At 41.6% G+C, this 12,321-nt stretch overlaps 1 protein-coding gene across 2 annotated transcripts; it reads left to right on the forward strand.

The window, feature by feature from the left end:
• The first annotated feature begins 595 nt into the window (after positions 1 to 595).
• On the forward strand, positions 596 to 2,416 carry LOC107621749 (NDR1/HIN1-like protein 10). Of its 2 annotated transcripts, XM_088485104.1 has the most exons (2): positions 596 to 901; positions 1,806 to 2,416. In XM_088485104.1, exons 1-2 carry the CDS (start codon positions 704 to 706, stop codon positions 2,283 to 2,285), a joined length of 678 nt encoding a protein of 225 aa, XP_088341230.1. In that variant the 5' UTR covers positions 596 to 703; the 3' UTR covers positions 2,286 to 2,416. The 2 variants fall into 2 exon arrangements, with proteins under 2 accessions (XP_088341230.1, XP_016179240.1); XM_016323754.3 differs by lacking the exon at positions 596 to 901 and having other exon boundaries at positions 1,500 to 2,416.
• The last annotated feature ends 9,905 nt before the right edge of the window (positions 2,417 to 12,321 follow it).

The following is a 12,321-nucleotide window of genomic DNA, read 5'->3' on the forward strand; positions in this document are numbered from 1 at the left end:
AGTACCATATTTATTAACCAAACTAATTAATAGTCTAAGGTTACCTAAACAATTGAGATACAATCTACCATCAGGAGGACACACTAAAGTACTAAACACATGAATTATTTAAAGTTATTTAAACAATTACTGAAATATTATTATGGAGGAACTTGAATTAAAAAAAAAAAAAACTTTATTTATCTGGTGCTCTAAAATCACATATTAAGTTTATAAATTAAAAAAGTTTTTATTGAAAATATAAAAAATTTAAATTTTTAATATATTTATTTTATATTTATTAAATAAAAATATTTAAAAATTTTTATTAATGATAAACTTATCATCTATCCTTAAAACACATATTAACTAATTTTTTTTAAAAAAAGGGCCAATTCTCTTGTGTCTTTTAAAATCATGTTGAAATTATGAAATCTGGCTTGTACAATGGTTAAATACGGGCCTGGCTAACACAGACTTTGAGCTTCAGTAGGCCCAAGTACTGAAATCAGTTTTGTCTGCAAGCCCAGAATACTGCAATTTCCCAATGCAAGGGGTAGCCACCAATGTTGAAAATAATTACTTGCCGCCTTCGTTGTTTGGGGCCGCAGAGAGAGAATGAAGTCACCACTCAAAGTCAATACAAACTCAAATCATCAATCTCTTCTTTAGTTAATTTTCTTTCACAACACAAAAAATCTAAACTTGAAGCTTCAAGATAAGCATGGCTGAAAATAAGCAACCAACAGACTTGAACGGAGCCTACTATGGCCCCGCCATCCCCCCGGCGGAACGAAGAAGAAGCAGCTGCTGCTGCCTCTTCAGCGTCATCTGGAAGCTTCTACTTGTGCTCATCATTCTCGCTGTGATCGCAGGCTTTGTATTCTGGGTGGTTGTTCAACCGCGCATATTCAAGTTTTACGTGAACGAGTCTCTGGAATTGAAGGCCTAATTATGCATTCAAGCTTCGATAATAATTAGGATCATATCGACCGCTAATCGCCTCTGTTTACTTTCTTCTTCGATTAGGCACCATGCCAACCTGTGTTAATTAAACTGCGAGCTGCACCAAAACAACAGTCCGAGTCTCCCATCCTCCTTAAAAAAGAAAAAAAAGTAGTATAATAAAGTGAATATTTTATAATTATTTTTGTGTAAAAATATTTTATTTTAATTATTAAATGATAAATTATAAAATTTAATTTTAATATATTATAAAAATATTATTTTTATTTTTAATATAACTAAATAAATAAGTTCCACTTTTAAATAAAAAATATTTATAAAAAGATGTTTTTAATATAACTCATTCAATTCATTCACCTGGCGTGAAATTTTCTTCTAGAGTTGGTTCGTGGCGATTTCGGGAGAGATAGAAGAAGATATTGAGAAAAGTCATTCAATTCAACGATGCTACATCGAAACATGCACCCAGTCAATTCAATCCACTCTTGATCCATTCCATTGATACACAACCGCGTTAATCCCTTCTACAATTCTACTATATATACTCATTATTATTCTCATCTATCTACCTCATCGTGCTTCTAACATTCATTCAATCACACTTGTTCATTTCTATTTAATTTCTATCTCTTAATTAATTAAGCATGGCTGATAATAAGCAACCAAACTTGAACGGAGCCTACTACGGACCAGCCATTCCACCGGCTGAGCCGCCTCGGCGCTACCGCCCTGACCGAAGCAGAAGAAGCTGCTTCTGCTGCCTATTCAGCGTCTTCTGGAAGATTCTTCTTGCGCTCATCGTGCTGGTCGTGATAGCAGGAGTCATATTCTACCTGGTGGTTCAGCCTCGCATATTCAAGTTCTACGTCAACGACGCAGAAATAACGCAATTCGATTACAACACCAACACCACCCAACTCCGCTACAACATGGTGCTCAACTTCACCGCCCACAACCCCAACAAGAAACTCGGCATCTACTACGATCAAGTGCTGGCCAAAGCCTTCTACGAGGACACCGACTTCGCCTCCGCCAACGTCATCACTTTCATGAACTCCTTCAGGCAAGACAAGAAGGGAACCAACCCTATGAGCGGTGTTTTCTCAGGTCAACAATTGATTTTCCTCGATTATAGCCAGTACACGCAGATCACTGATGATAAGAACCGTAGGAGTTTTGACATCTACGTCAAGCTCTACTTTCATATCAGGTTCAGGCTTGGGGATCTCATTTCTGGCACCTACAAGCCCAGAGTCAAGTGTGATCTCAAGGTTCCATTCATCAATGGCACCAATGCTTTCACCGTCTTTACGCCCACCAAGTGCGATATTGATTTCTGATTCTCACCTTCACAATTTCTTGTTATTTTATTCATTCTTTATTTGTTATTTCACTGTCTTTGTATAATAATGTGAATCTATATGCCTCATTCCATTTAATAAAGTATGTTTTCATGGTGCAAAACTGCAAATCGATCGCTTAAATCTCTGTCTTCTACTCTTCTTCATCTTTTATTCCTTTCTTTGTGGGTTTGAGGATTTATCTGTTAATTTAAATGAATATGAATTTTGTTGTATACTTATCAATTGCGGCTAAGAGTGGACTAGCCTATAAGAAGAGAATATGTGGTGATACAATGAGTTGAAGACATATTTAGAACATTCAAACTTTTGTCCAATTGGATACAAGAAAGGTAACCATACCACTATGCTAGAATGCTTTTTATTATTATAGAGATAAATTATAATATATATATATAATAATTCTTTTATTTTATTTATATTCAATTTATTTTAATTTTAAAGTCACTTATTTTAAAATTAATTATATTTTATTTAACTATAAATTTTATTAAATATATACAAATTAAAAAGATAAACAAAAAAATTATTAATCACAATTCATTTTTTTTATTATATGATATTTATTAATATTATTTTTTTAATAAATACTTGTAGTATATAATAATAGGTAAATGCTCACATGCAGTTGTCTTTATAAGAAGTTAATAGTTGAAAAATTTTAAATGATATTTAGTCAAACTTGTTAAATCATCTAACGATTCTTAAATATCAACTTCACATGAAAATAACTGTATGTGAGTTTTCACCTATAATAATATAATAATACAATAAATATAAACTAATTAATAAAGTATTAAAATTTAAAAATGATAATTATTTTTATAAAAACAAAATAAAAGTACTTATAATAAAAAAATAATTAAATTTTATATAATTATTTAATTATACCGAGTTAATCGGTTCGACCAGTAACTCACCAATTGAACCAATAACCGAGTGACCTAGTAGTCTTACACCGGTGCGGTTCTGACGTCCATTAGACTGGTGTGGAGCGCAATAATTTGCATGAGTTTAAATATCATCTAAAATTTTTCAACTATTAACTTCATATGAAGACAACTGTATGTGAGCCTTTATCTATTATTATATATTACAAGTATTCATTGAAAAAATAATATTAATAGATATCATATAATCATAAAAAAAATAAATTGTGATTAATAAATTTTTTTTGTTTATTTTTTTAATTTGTATATATTTAATAAAATTTATAGTTAAATAAAATATAATTAATTTTAAAATGAGTGACTTTAAAATTAAAATAAATTGAATATAAATAAAATAAAATATTGTTATATATATTATAATTTGTCTATATAATAATAAGAAGCATTCTAGTACAGTGATATGATCACTTTCCTTATATCCATGAGGGCAAGGGTTTGAATCTCTTCTAAAACATTTTAAAAAAATTTTCACATATCACAAGTTTGACATTTGGTAGTGCTAGAGCATATAGAGCACAGTAGACCTCCAGAGAGCTGGAGCATCCTAAATTCGTCATCAACTCATTAAATTACCACATGTCTTTTTTCTATAAGCTAGTCAACTCTTGGTCACTCTTAGTCACCACTTCCCATGCTACCATAGAATTTTCCTTATAATATTGGATGTACTAAGTGTATATTAGAATTAGCCACCAAAATTAGTCACTAATATAAAATATATATTAAAATATACATCTTGAAAATAAATTAAATCACATATGTATTTGTTACGGTGGGTAACCGGAGATTAATGGGTCGGATGGGGTTGGTTGGCCCAAACGTGTAAAAGAGGTGGCTGTCGAGTGGACCTGGTACTCGGTGTTCCTCCGTCCGACTTGTACGTGAGACAGAATGGGGGGTGGTACCTGCAAAGACACTCCAATGCCTAAGTTAGCAAGAGTGTGAGCAGGTTAGAGAGTATATTGGAACTTGCTGATACCTGAATGGTGTCAGTGTATTTATAGTGGTGAACCAATAACCACCGCTGAAGTAGTGCCACCTTTTTAGGTGTTTAACCGTTCCCATATCTTAGGGAGGTTAAGATATGACTCTATGAAGTGGTTAGAGAGTTTCTAGGGGCAGTTACTCACTCGAATGAGTGTTATCTGCCAGCTGACCCTCGTATCCGACTTCTTTGGAGCAGGTCGTGCTTAGTACCGACTTCTGGGGATGAAGGCTGGTACTGGGTGAGGGCCAACCCTTTGGGTTGGGCCTTTTTGCTTGGATCCTGGACCTTAATTCTTGGGCCAGGGTATGAACAGTGCCCCTACTCGAGCCCAATTTCCTTTTAGGATTTGGATTCGAGTATTCAATTCGAGGTCGTAGCCAATTTGCAAGAGAACCGACGTGATGGTTTAAGAACTGACGTGATCTTCCTTGACCTTTCGGTTCTGTCAGTTACGTCTAATCAAGCGTCGTGTCTGTTAGGGGTGTGCGTGGGGATTTTAATGGCCTTGGTAACGGTGCATCTTCATTAATGATAGCGCCAGTTTTACCATTATGCCCCTAACGTCTTTATAAATACTTTCCCTCTCTTTCGTTGTTTCGTTTCTGCAATCTTTCAAATTTCCCTTGCATTTGTTCGTGCTGCATTCTTGCATTTCGAAGGCTTTTACTTCTTGCAGTCTTGATTTCAGACTTAAAGGTTAGCTTTTTTTTCCCTTTCTGTAACATGCTTTCTATTTTCGTGCCTTTATTTTGTAGGTAGGCTGGTTTGTAGGCTTTAGTTCCGTACTCCCTCCCTTTAGAGACCGTGTGTTGATTTTCCTTTTCTTTTTGTAGGTTTCTTGTCACCCTTTTTAAGAAAAGAAAATGGCTTCCGTAGATGTTCTTTCTCAGTGGGTCGATGTCACGGTTCTAGGGGAGGAGCCTTCGGTCGATACCGAGTTTATCACCCACCTTCGTACTCATCATAGAATTTGTACGTCTGAAGAGGATGAGCCGAAGTACGAGTTGGTAGTCCCGGGTCCAGAAGACCGGGTTTGCTTCGGGAAGGCCGACGAGGCGGCCCCTCATTTCTTTTTTATGTATGAGAGTATGGTCACCCGTTTGGGCGTTTTTCTTCCATTTTCAGAGTTTGAAATGTCTGTGTTACGTCATTGCCGGGTTGCTCCCACCCAGCTTCACACCAACTCTTGGGGTTTTTTGAAAATTTACCAATTTATCAGCCAGGCTTTAGAGTTCCCGACTTCTCTGAGGATTTTCTTCTATCTCTTCCACATGACCAAGCCCTTCAGTGGGTTAAATAATAAGCAACAGTGGGTGTCCTTCCGGGCCATACAAGGTCGGAGGCTTTTTACCCTTTTTGACGAATCCTTTCACGATTTCAAAAACTATTTTTTCAAAGTTCAAGCAGTAGAGGGTCACCACCCCTTTTTCCTGGATGACAACTCTTCCCCCCGATTTCCTTTATACTGGGTGGAGGCCTCCCCTTGTGAAAAATATGGTCTTGATGACTTGGATGAGGTGGAGGCGGCCATTGTGGGGTTCCTCCGAGAAGTGTGGGGGAGGGCCCCATACTTGGATACTAAAAAATTTCTCCAGGGGTCGCCGGCCTTTGTCCAGTCACAACTAGGTAGCTTTTTTGCGTTTCTCACTTATTTCCGACTTGCAATTTCTTTTACCGACTTGTCTGACTTTTAGCGACCAATTTGTTTTTGCAGAGATGGCAAAGAAAAACGCTCAAGAGTCTTTCCAGAGGGTTCAGGAAGCCAAGGCAAAGTCTCGTGCCAGATCTGGTGGTGCTAGGGCGATTGTCTCTCCTTCTCCTCCTCCTCGGAACGTTGGGACTCCTTCCCAGCCTATTGTAATTTCTTCCTTTGCTTCCTCTCTGCCACCCCCTTCTGTCCGACCTATTCCTGAACCAGAGCCGAAGAAGCGTAAGACCATAGAGTCTGGCGCTTCTGGTGAGGTGGACGCTCTTGCGTTCGTCCGAAAGAACATCTATCCTCATGCTCGTATGAGTATGGATGATGTTTCTGTTCGGCACTACCTTACCACTGTGGTTGAGGAGAGTCTCAAGACGGCGGGGGTTTGTGGCAAACTCTTGGATATATTTGAGAAGACTCCTATCAGCTCTTTAGGGACGACCTCGAGGGTCGAGGAGCTGGAGGGCAGGCTTCGCATATATCAGGAGCATGAGAGGGAGTTGGAGGGGAAAGTCGCCAAGCTGAAGGAGGAGAGGGATAGCCTCCGGGAGAAGGAGCAGAAGTTGCAAGCCCAATGCAACATGGAGGTGGATTTGAGGAAAGCAGCGCAAGCCAGCTACAACAGTTTATTTGCTGATCTTGTGTCTGTAAAAAATGACTTGCTGAATGCTCGGAAGGCCTATACCGAGTTGGAGGACTCTATTGCGGATGGTGCTGATGAGGCTTGGAGGGTTTTCAAGGAGCAGGTCGGAGTCATTGCTCCTGACTTGGACCTTTCTCCTTTGGACCCTGATAAGGTCGTCATTGATGGTGCCATCGTGGATCCTCCTGTCCCCGTGGTGGAGTCCGAGTCTGATTTGAAGACTCGGGGGCAGAGGATCATAGAGTCCCCTCCTCGCTCTAAGGACGCTCCGAGTTCTTCTGCTGCTCCTCCGACTTTCTCTCCAACTCCTGGTCCTGGTGGTGGTGATCCTCCTACTCCTCTTGCAAAGAAGTGAATTGGCTATTGGGGGTCCGGCCTGTGGACCCCCCATTTTTAAACTCTTTATATTTATTTGTTGATGTTTGAACAATTTTTGGCCTTTTAAGGCCGTAAACAAAACAATTTATGATGCCCTTTTTAAATAAGGGTTTAATTTAGCGTTTTAAATAAATGCCCTTTTTGGATAAGGGTTTTGGGTTACCTTATGCGCGCATGCTTTTCTGTTCGTGGTTCTTTTGACTCTTTGATCTTTTCTGGAAAAAACCTTTTCTTTGGGGCTTGCCTGCTTTTCTGAATCTCTTTGATCCTTAAGGCAGCCTTACAACTTTTTCTTAGTTTTTTCCTATCTCTTTTTGTTATTCCTAGCACTCAATTTTGTTTTATTGAGTTTTTCGTGACTTAGGCTACTTTTGCGATTCATTTTAATTTTACTCGGTTTCGCATTCCGACTTACGAGTCGGACGGCTCCCGAGTTTATCATGATCGACTTTCATAGCCTCTTTACGCCGACTTGTACCTCGTCGTTTTATCCAGACGACCATCTAGGTCGGTTCATGGGATTTTCACGTTTTGTCGAGCTTAAATCGGCGCGTTTCGTAGAAGGGGAATAAAAAGGAAATTTAAAAGAGATATTTAAAATGAAAGGGATCTTTATTAATTGAGGAGGTACCTTATTGCTACTAAGGACTTTTGATTATTTATTTTCCCTTAGCCCCTACTATGATGCCTCGTTAAAAACCCTTTTCAGAAAAAACCCTTTGGTTTTGGGAAAAAATCATGAAATTGGGAAAAGAGTACATCAGGGAGTAGGGTTCGCTTTTAGCTGTAGTACCTTTTCATATTACAAGCATGCCATGATCTTGGTAACTCGTTGCCGTCGAAGTCGGTTACCTTATAATAGCCCTTTCCTAAGACCTCGTTGATCTTGTATGGTCCTTTCCAATTAGCAGCGAGCTTTCCTTCCCCCGATTTGTTGACTCCAATATCGTTTCTGATTAGGACCAAGTCATCTGGGGTGAAACTCCTTCGAATGACTTTTTTGTTGTATCTCGCGGTCATCCTTTGCTTCAACGCTGCTTCTCTTATCTGGGCTTCTTCTCGGATTTCGGGGAGCAAGTCGAGCTCCTCTTTGTGCCCCTGTATATTCCCGATCTCGTCGTGGAAAATCACTCTTGGGCTTTGCTCATTGACCTCTATTGGGATCATGGCTTCTACGCCATAAACTAGTCGGAAGGGTGTTTCTCCAGTGGCGGATTGGGGGGTTGTTCTGTAAGCCCATAGTACTTGTTGGAGCTCTTCAGCCGAAGCTCCTTTCGCATCTTGTAATCTTTTCTTCAGTCCTGCCAGTATGACTTTGTTGGCTGCTTCGGCTTGCCCATTGGCTTGTGGGTGTTCCACCGAGGTGAACTGGTGTTTGTCTGTTTGATGTTCATACTGGCTACTAGGCTTCTAAAGGTGGAGTCGGTGAACTGGGTTCCGTTATCTGTGGTAATGGAATAAGGTATCCCATACCTTGTGATTATATTTTTGTAGAGGAACCTCCGACTTCTTTGTGCAGTGATGGTGGCCAGTGGTTCTGATTCTATCCATTTTGTGAAATAATCTATTCCCACTATTAGGTATTTGACTTGTCCTGGCGCCTGGGGAAAAGGACCTAACAAATCCATTCCCCATTTTGCAAAGGGCCATGGGGAGGTGACACTGATGAACTCCTCTGGGGGGGCCACGTGGAAATTTGCATGCATTTGACACGGTTGGCATTTTTTCACAAAGTCTGTGGCATCTTTCTGCAAGGTTGGCCAGTAGAATCCAGCTCGGATCACCTTTCTGGCTAATGACCTCGCTCCGAGATGGTTCCCGCAGATTCCACTGTGTACCTCCTCTAATACCTCAGTGGCTCTTGAGGTCGGCACACACTTTAACAATGGTGTTGATATCCCCCTTCTATAGAGAATATTTTTCACCAAGGTATAGTGTTGCGCTTCCCTTCGGATTTTCTTGGCCTCCTTTTCCTCCTTGGGGAGGATGTCGAATTTCAGGTATTCGACCAAGGGGTTCATCCATCCGAGGTTTAATCCGACCACTTCAAAGACTTCTTGTTTGTCTTCCATTTTTACCACTGAAGGTTCCTGGAGAGTTTCTTGGATCAGGCTTCTATTATTTCCCCCTGGCTTGGTACTTGCTAACTTGGATAGGGCGTCTGCTCTGCTATTTAGGTCCCGAGTTATGTGCGTGACCTCGGTTTCTGCAAAACGCCCAAGGTGCTCCAGAGTTTTTCCAAGTATCTCTTCATATTTGGGTCTTTTGCCTGATATTCTCCACTTATTTGGGAGGTCACCACTTGAGAGTCACTGTATACCATTACCTTTGTGGCACCGACTTCTTCTGCCAGCTTCAATCCTGCAATCAAGGCTTCATATTCTGCCTGATTATTTGAAGCTGGGAACTCAAATTTGAGGGAGACCTCTATCTGGGTTCCCCTTTCATCTACCAATATTATGCCTGCGCCGCTTCCTGTTTTATTGGAGGATCCATCTACGTAGAGTTCCCATGTAGTTGGTTTATCCTCTTGATCCCCTGCATATTCTGCAATGAAGTCGGCGAGGCACTGAGCTTTAATCGCCGTCCGAGTTTCGTACTTCAAGTCGAACTCGGAGAGCTCTATTGCCCATTGAACCATTCTTCCTGCCACATCCGTCTTTTGGAGGATTTGCTTCATGGGTTGGTTCGTGCGGACTCTTATTGTGTGAGTTTGGAAGTAAGGCCGTAGCCTTCGAGAGGCTGTTACTAAGGAGTAGGCAAACTTTTCTAATTTGTGATACCTTAGCTCAGGGCCCTGTAGAACTTTACTGATGAAGTAGATTGGGTGTTGACCGTCCTTGTCTTCTCTTATCAAGGCTGCTGAGACAGTCTTGTCTGCCACGGATAGGTATAGGACGAGGTCCTTTCCGGCTACAGGTCGGGTCAAAATAGGAGGTTGGCTCAAAAACTTTTTGAACTCCTGGAATGCCTCCTTGCATTCGGGAGTCCATTCAAACTGGTGTCCCTTTCTCAACAGGGAGAACAGTGGAAGGGATCTTAGTGCTGATCCCGCCAAAAATCTGGAGAGAGCTGCTAGTCGGCCACTCAGCTGTTGGACCTCCCTCAAACAAGTCGGGCTTTTCATTTCTAAGATAGCTCTACACTTGTCGGGATTGGCTTCAATCCCTCTTTGTGTTAGCATGAATCCTAGAAATTTTCCTACCTCCACCGCGAAGGTGCACTTTGCAGGATTTAGTCTCATCCCGTGCAACCTTATGGTGTCAAAGACTTGTGAAAGGTCGGACAAGAGGTCGACTTCTTTCTTGGTCTTTACCAGCATATCGTCGACGTACAATTCCATTAAGCTCCCTAAGTGAGGGGCAAACACCTTATTCATCAGCCTTTGATATGTGGCCCCTGCATTTTTTAATCCAAATGGCATGACCACGTAGCAAAAGTTAGCTTTGGGCGTGATGAATGATGTTTTTTCCTGGTCTGGTTCATACATAGGGATTTGGTTATACCCTGAGTAGGCGTCCATGAACGACAAGTATTGATACCCCGAGCTAGAATCTACTAGGGCATCAATGCTTGGTAGTGGATAAGGGTCCTTGGGACATGCCTTATTTAAGTCGGTATAGTCGACGCACATTCTCCATTTACCATTTTGTTTTTTGACTAGCACTACATTGGCTAGCCATGTTGGATACTTGACTTCTCTGATGAAACCGGCTTCTAGGAGCGCTTGTACTTGCTCCTCTACTATTAGAGCTCGCTCTGGGCCGAACTTGCGTCTTCGTTGTTGTACAGGTCGAGATCCCGAGTAGACCGAAAGCTTGTGGGACATGAGCTCGGGATCTATCCCAGGCATGTCGGAGGCCTTCCAGGCGAAGAGATCGGAGTTATCCCTTAGGAGCTTAGTCAACCCTTGTCTTAGGGTTTCCCCTAGGTTGGCTCCTATGTGAGTGTTTTTTCCTTCCTCTTCGCCGACCTGAATCTCCTCGGTTTTTCCTCCGGGCTGGGGTCGCAGCTCTTCTTTAATCCTTGCTCCACCGAGCTCTATTGTGTGAGCTTCTTTGCCTTTTCCTCTCAGGTTTAGGCTTTCATTATAGCACTTCCTTGCCAGCTTCTAGTCTCCCCTCACCGTTGCTATCCCCGCTGAGGTCGGGAATTTCATGCAGAGGTGGGGCGTCGATACCACCGCTCCGAGTCGATTAAGGGTAGCTCTGCCGATTAAAGCATTATAGGCCGACCCCACGTCGATGACTATGAAGTCTATACTCAGAGTCTTTGATTTATCCTCCTTTCCAAAGGTGGTGTGGAGGGGCAAAAATCCTAGTGGCTTTATTGGCGTGTCGCCTAATCCGTACAAGGTGTCGGGGTAAGCTCTTAACTCTTTCTCCTCTAACCCTAGTTTGTCGAAAGCGGGCTTGAAGAGGATGTCCGCCGAGCTTCCTTGGTCTACTAGTGTTCTGTGTAGATGGGCGTTTGCCAGGATCATGGTGATTACCACTGGGTCGTCGTGCCCAGGGATTATTCCTCGCCCATCTTCCTTTGTGAATGAGATGGTTGGAAAGTCGGAGGACCCCTCTTCGATCTGGTAAACTCTTTTGAGATGTCTTTTACGAGAGGATTTTGTGAGTCCCCCTCCCGCAAATCCTCCTGAGATCATATGGGTATGTCTCTCCGGAGTTTGTGGTGGTGGGTCTCTTCTATCCATATCATCTCGCTTTCTTTTTCCATGATTGTCCGACCTTTCTAGGAGATATCTGTCAAGCCGACCTTCTCTGGCCAGTTTTTCTATCACATTTTTAAGGTCGTAACAGTCGTTTGTGGAGTGCCCATATATTTTATGGTACTCACAGTAATCACCGCGGCTCCCTCCTCTTTTATTTTTGATGGGCCTGGGGGGAGGCAGCCTTTCGGTATTGCAAATTTCTCTGTATACATCCACTACAGGAACTTTCAGTGGAGTATAAGTGATATTTTCTTGGCCTATCGAGGCCGAGCTCTTCCTTCTTTTTTGCTTCCCTCTCCCTCTCTTTCGTTGAGGGAGGGTGACCATGTTGCCAACTCGGGTCTCTTAGCCTAGCGTTTTCTTCTATATTGATGTACTTTTCAGCTCTTTCCTGTACATCACTTAAAGAGGCGGGGTGTCTTTTTGATATGGACTGTGAGAAGGGACCCTCTCTAAGACCGTTGACTAGCCCCATGATGACTACTTCGGTGGGCAGGTCTTGAATTTCCAAACATGCTTTGTTGAACCTTTCCATATAGGCCCGTAAGGACTCCCCGACCTCCTGTTTTATCCCCAGGAGACTTGGTGCATGTTTTACTTTGTCTTTCTGGATGGAGAACCTCATCAAGAACTTTCT

This window comes from Arachis ipaensis, chromosome B10 (assembly GCF_059453495.1).
Source record: "Arachis ipaensis isolate K30076 ecotype BB chromosome B10, ASM5945349v1, whole genome shotgun sequence".
NCBI classification, from domain to species: domain Eukaryota; kingdom Viridiplantae; phylum Streptophyta; class Magnoliopsida; order Fabales; family Fabaceae; genus Arachis; species Arachis ipaensis.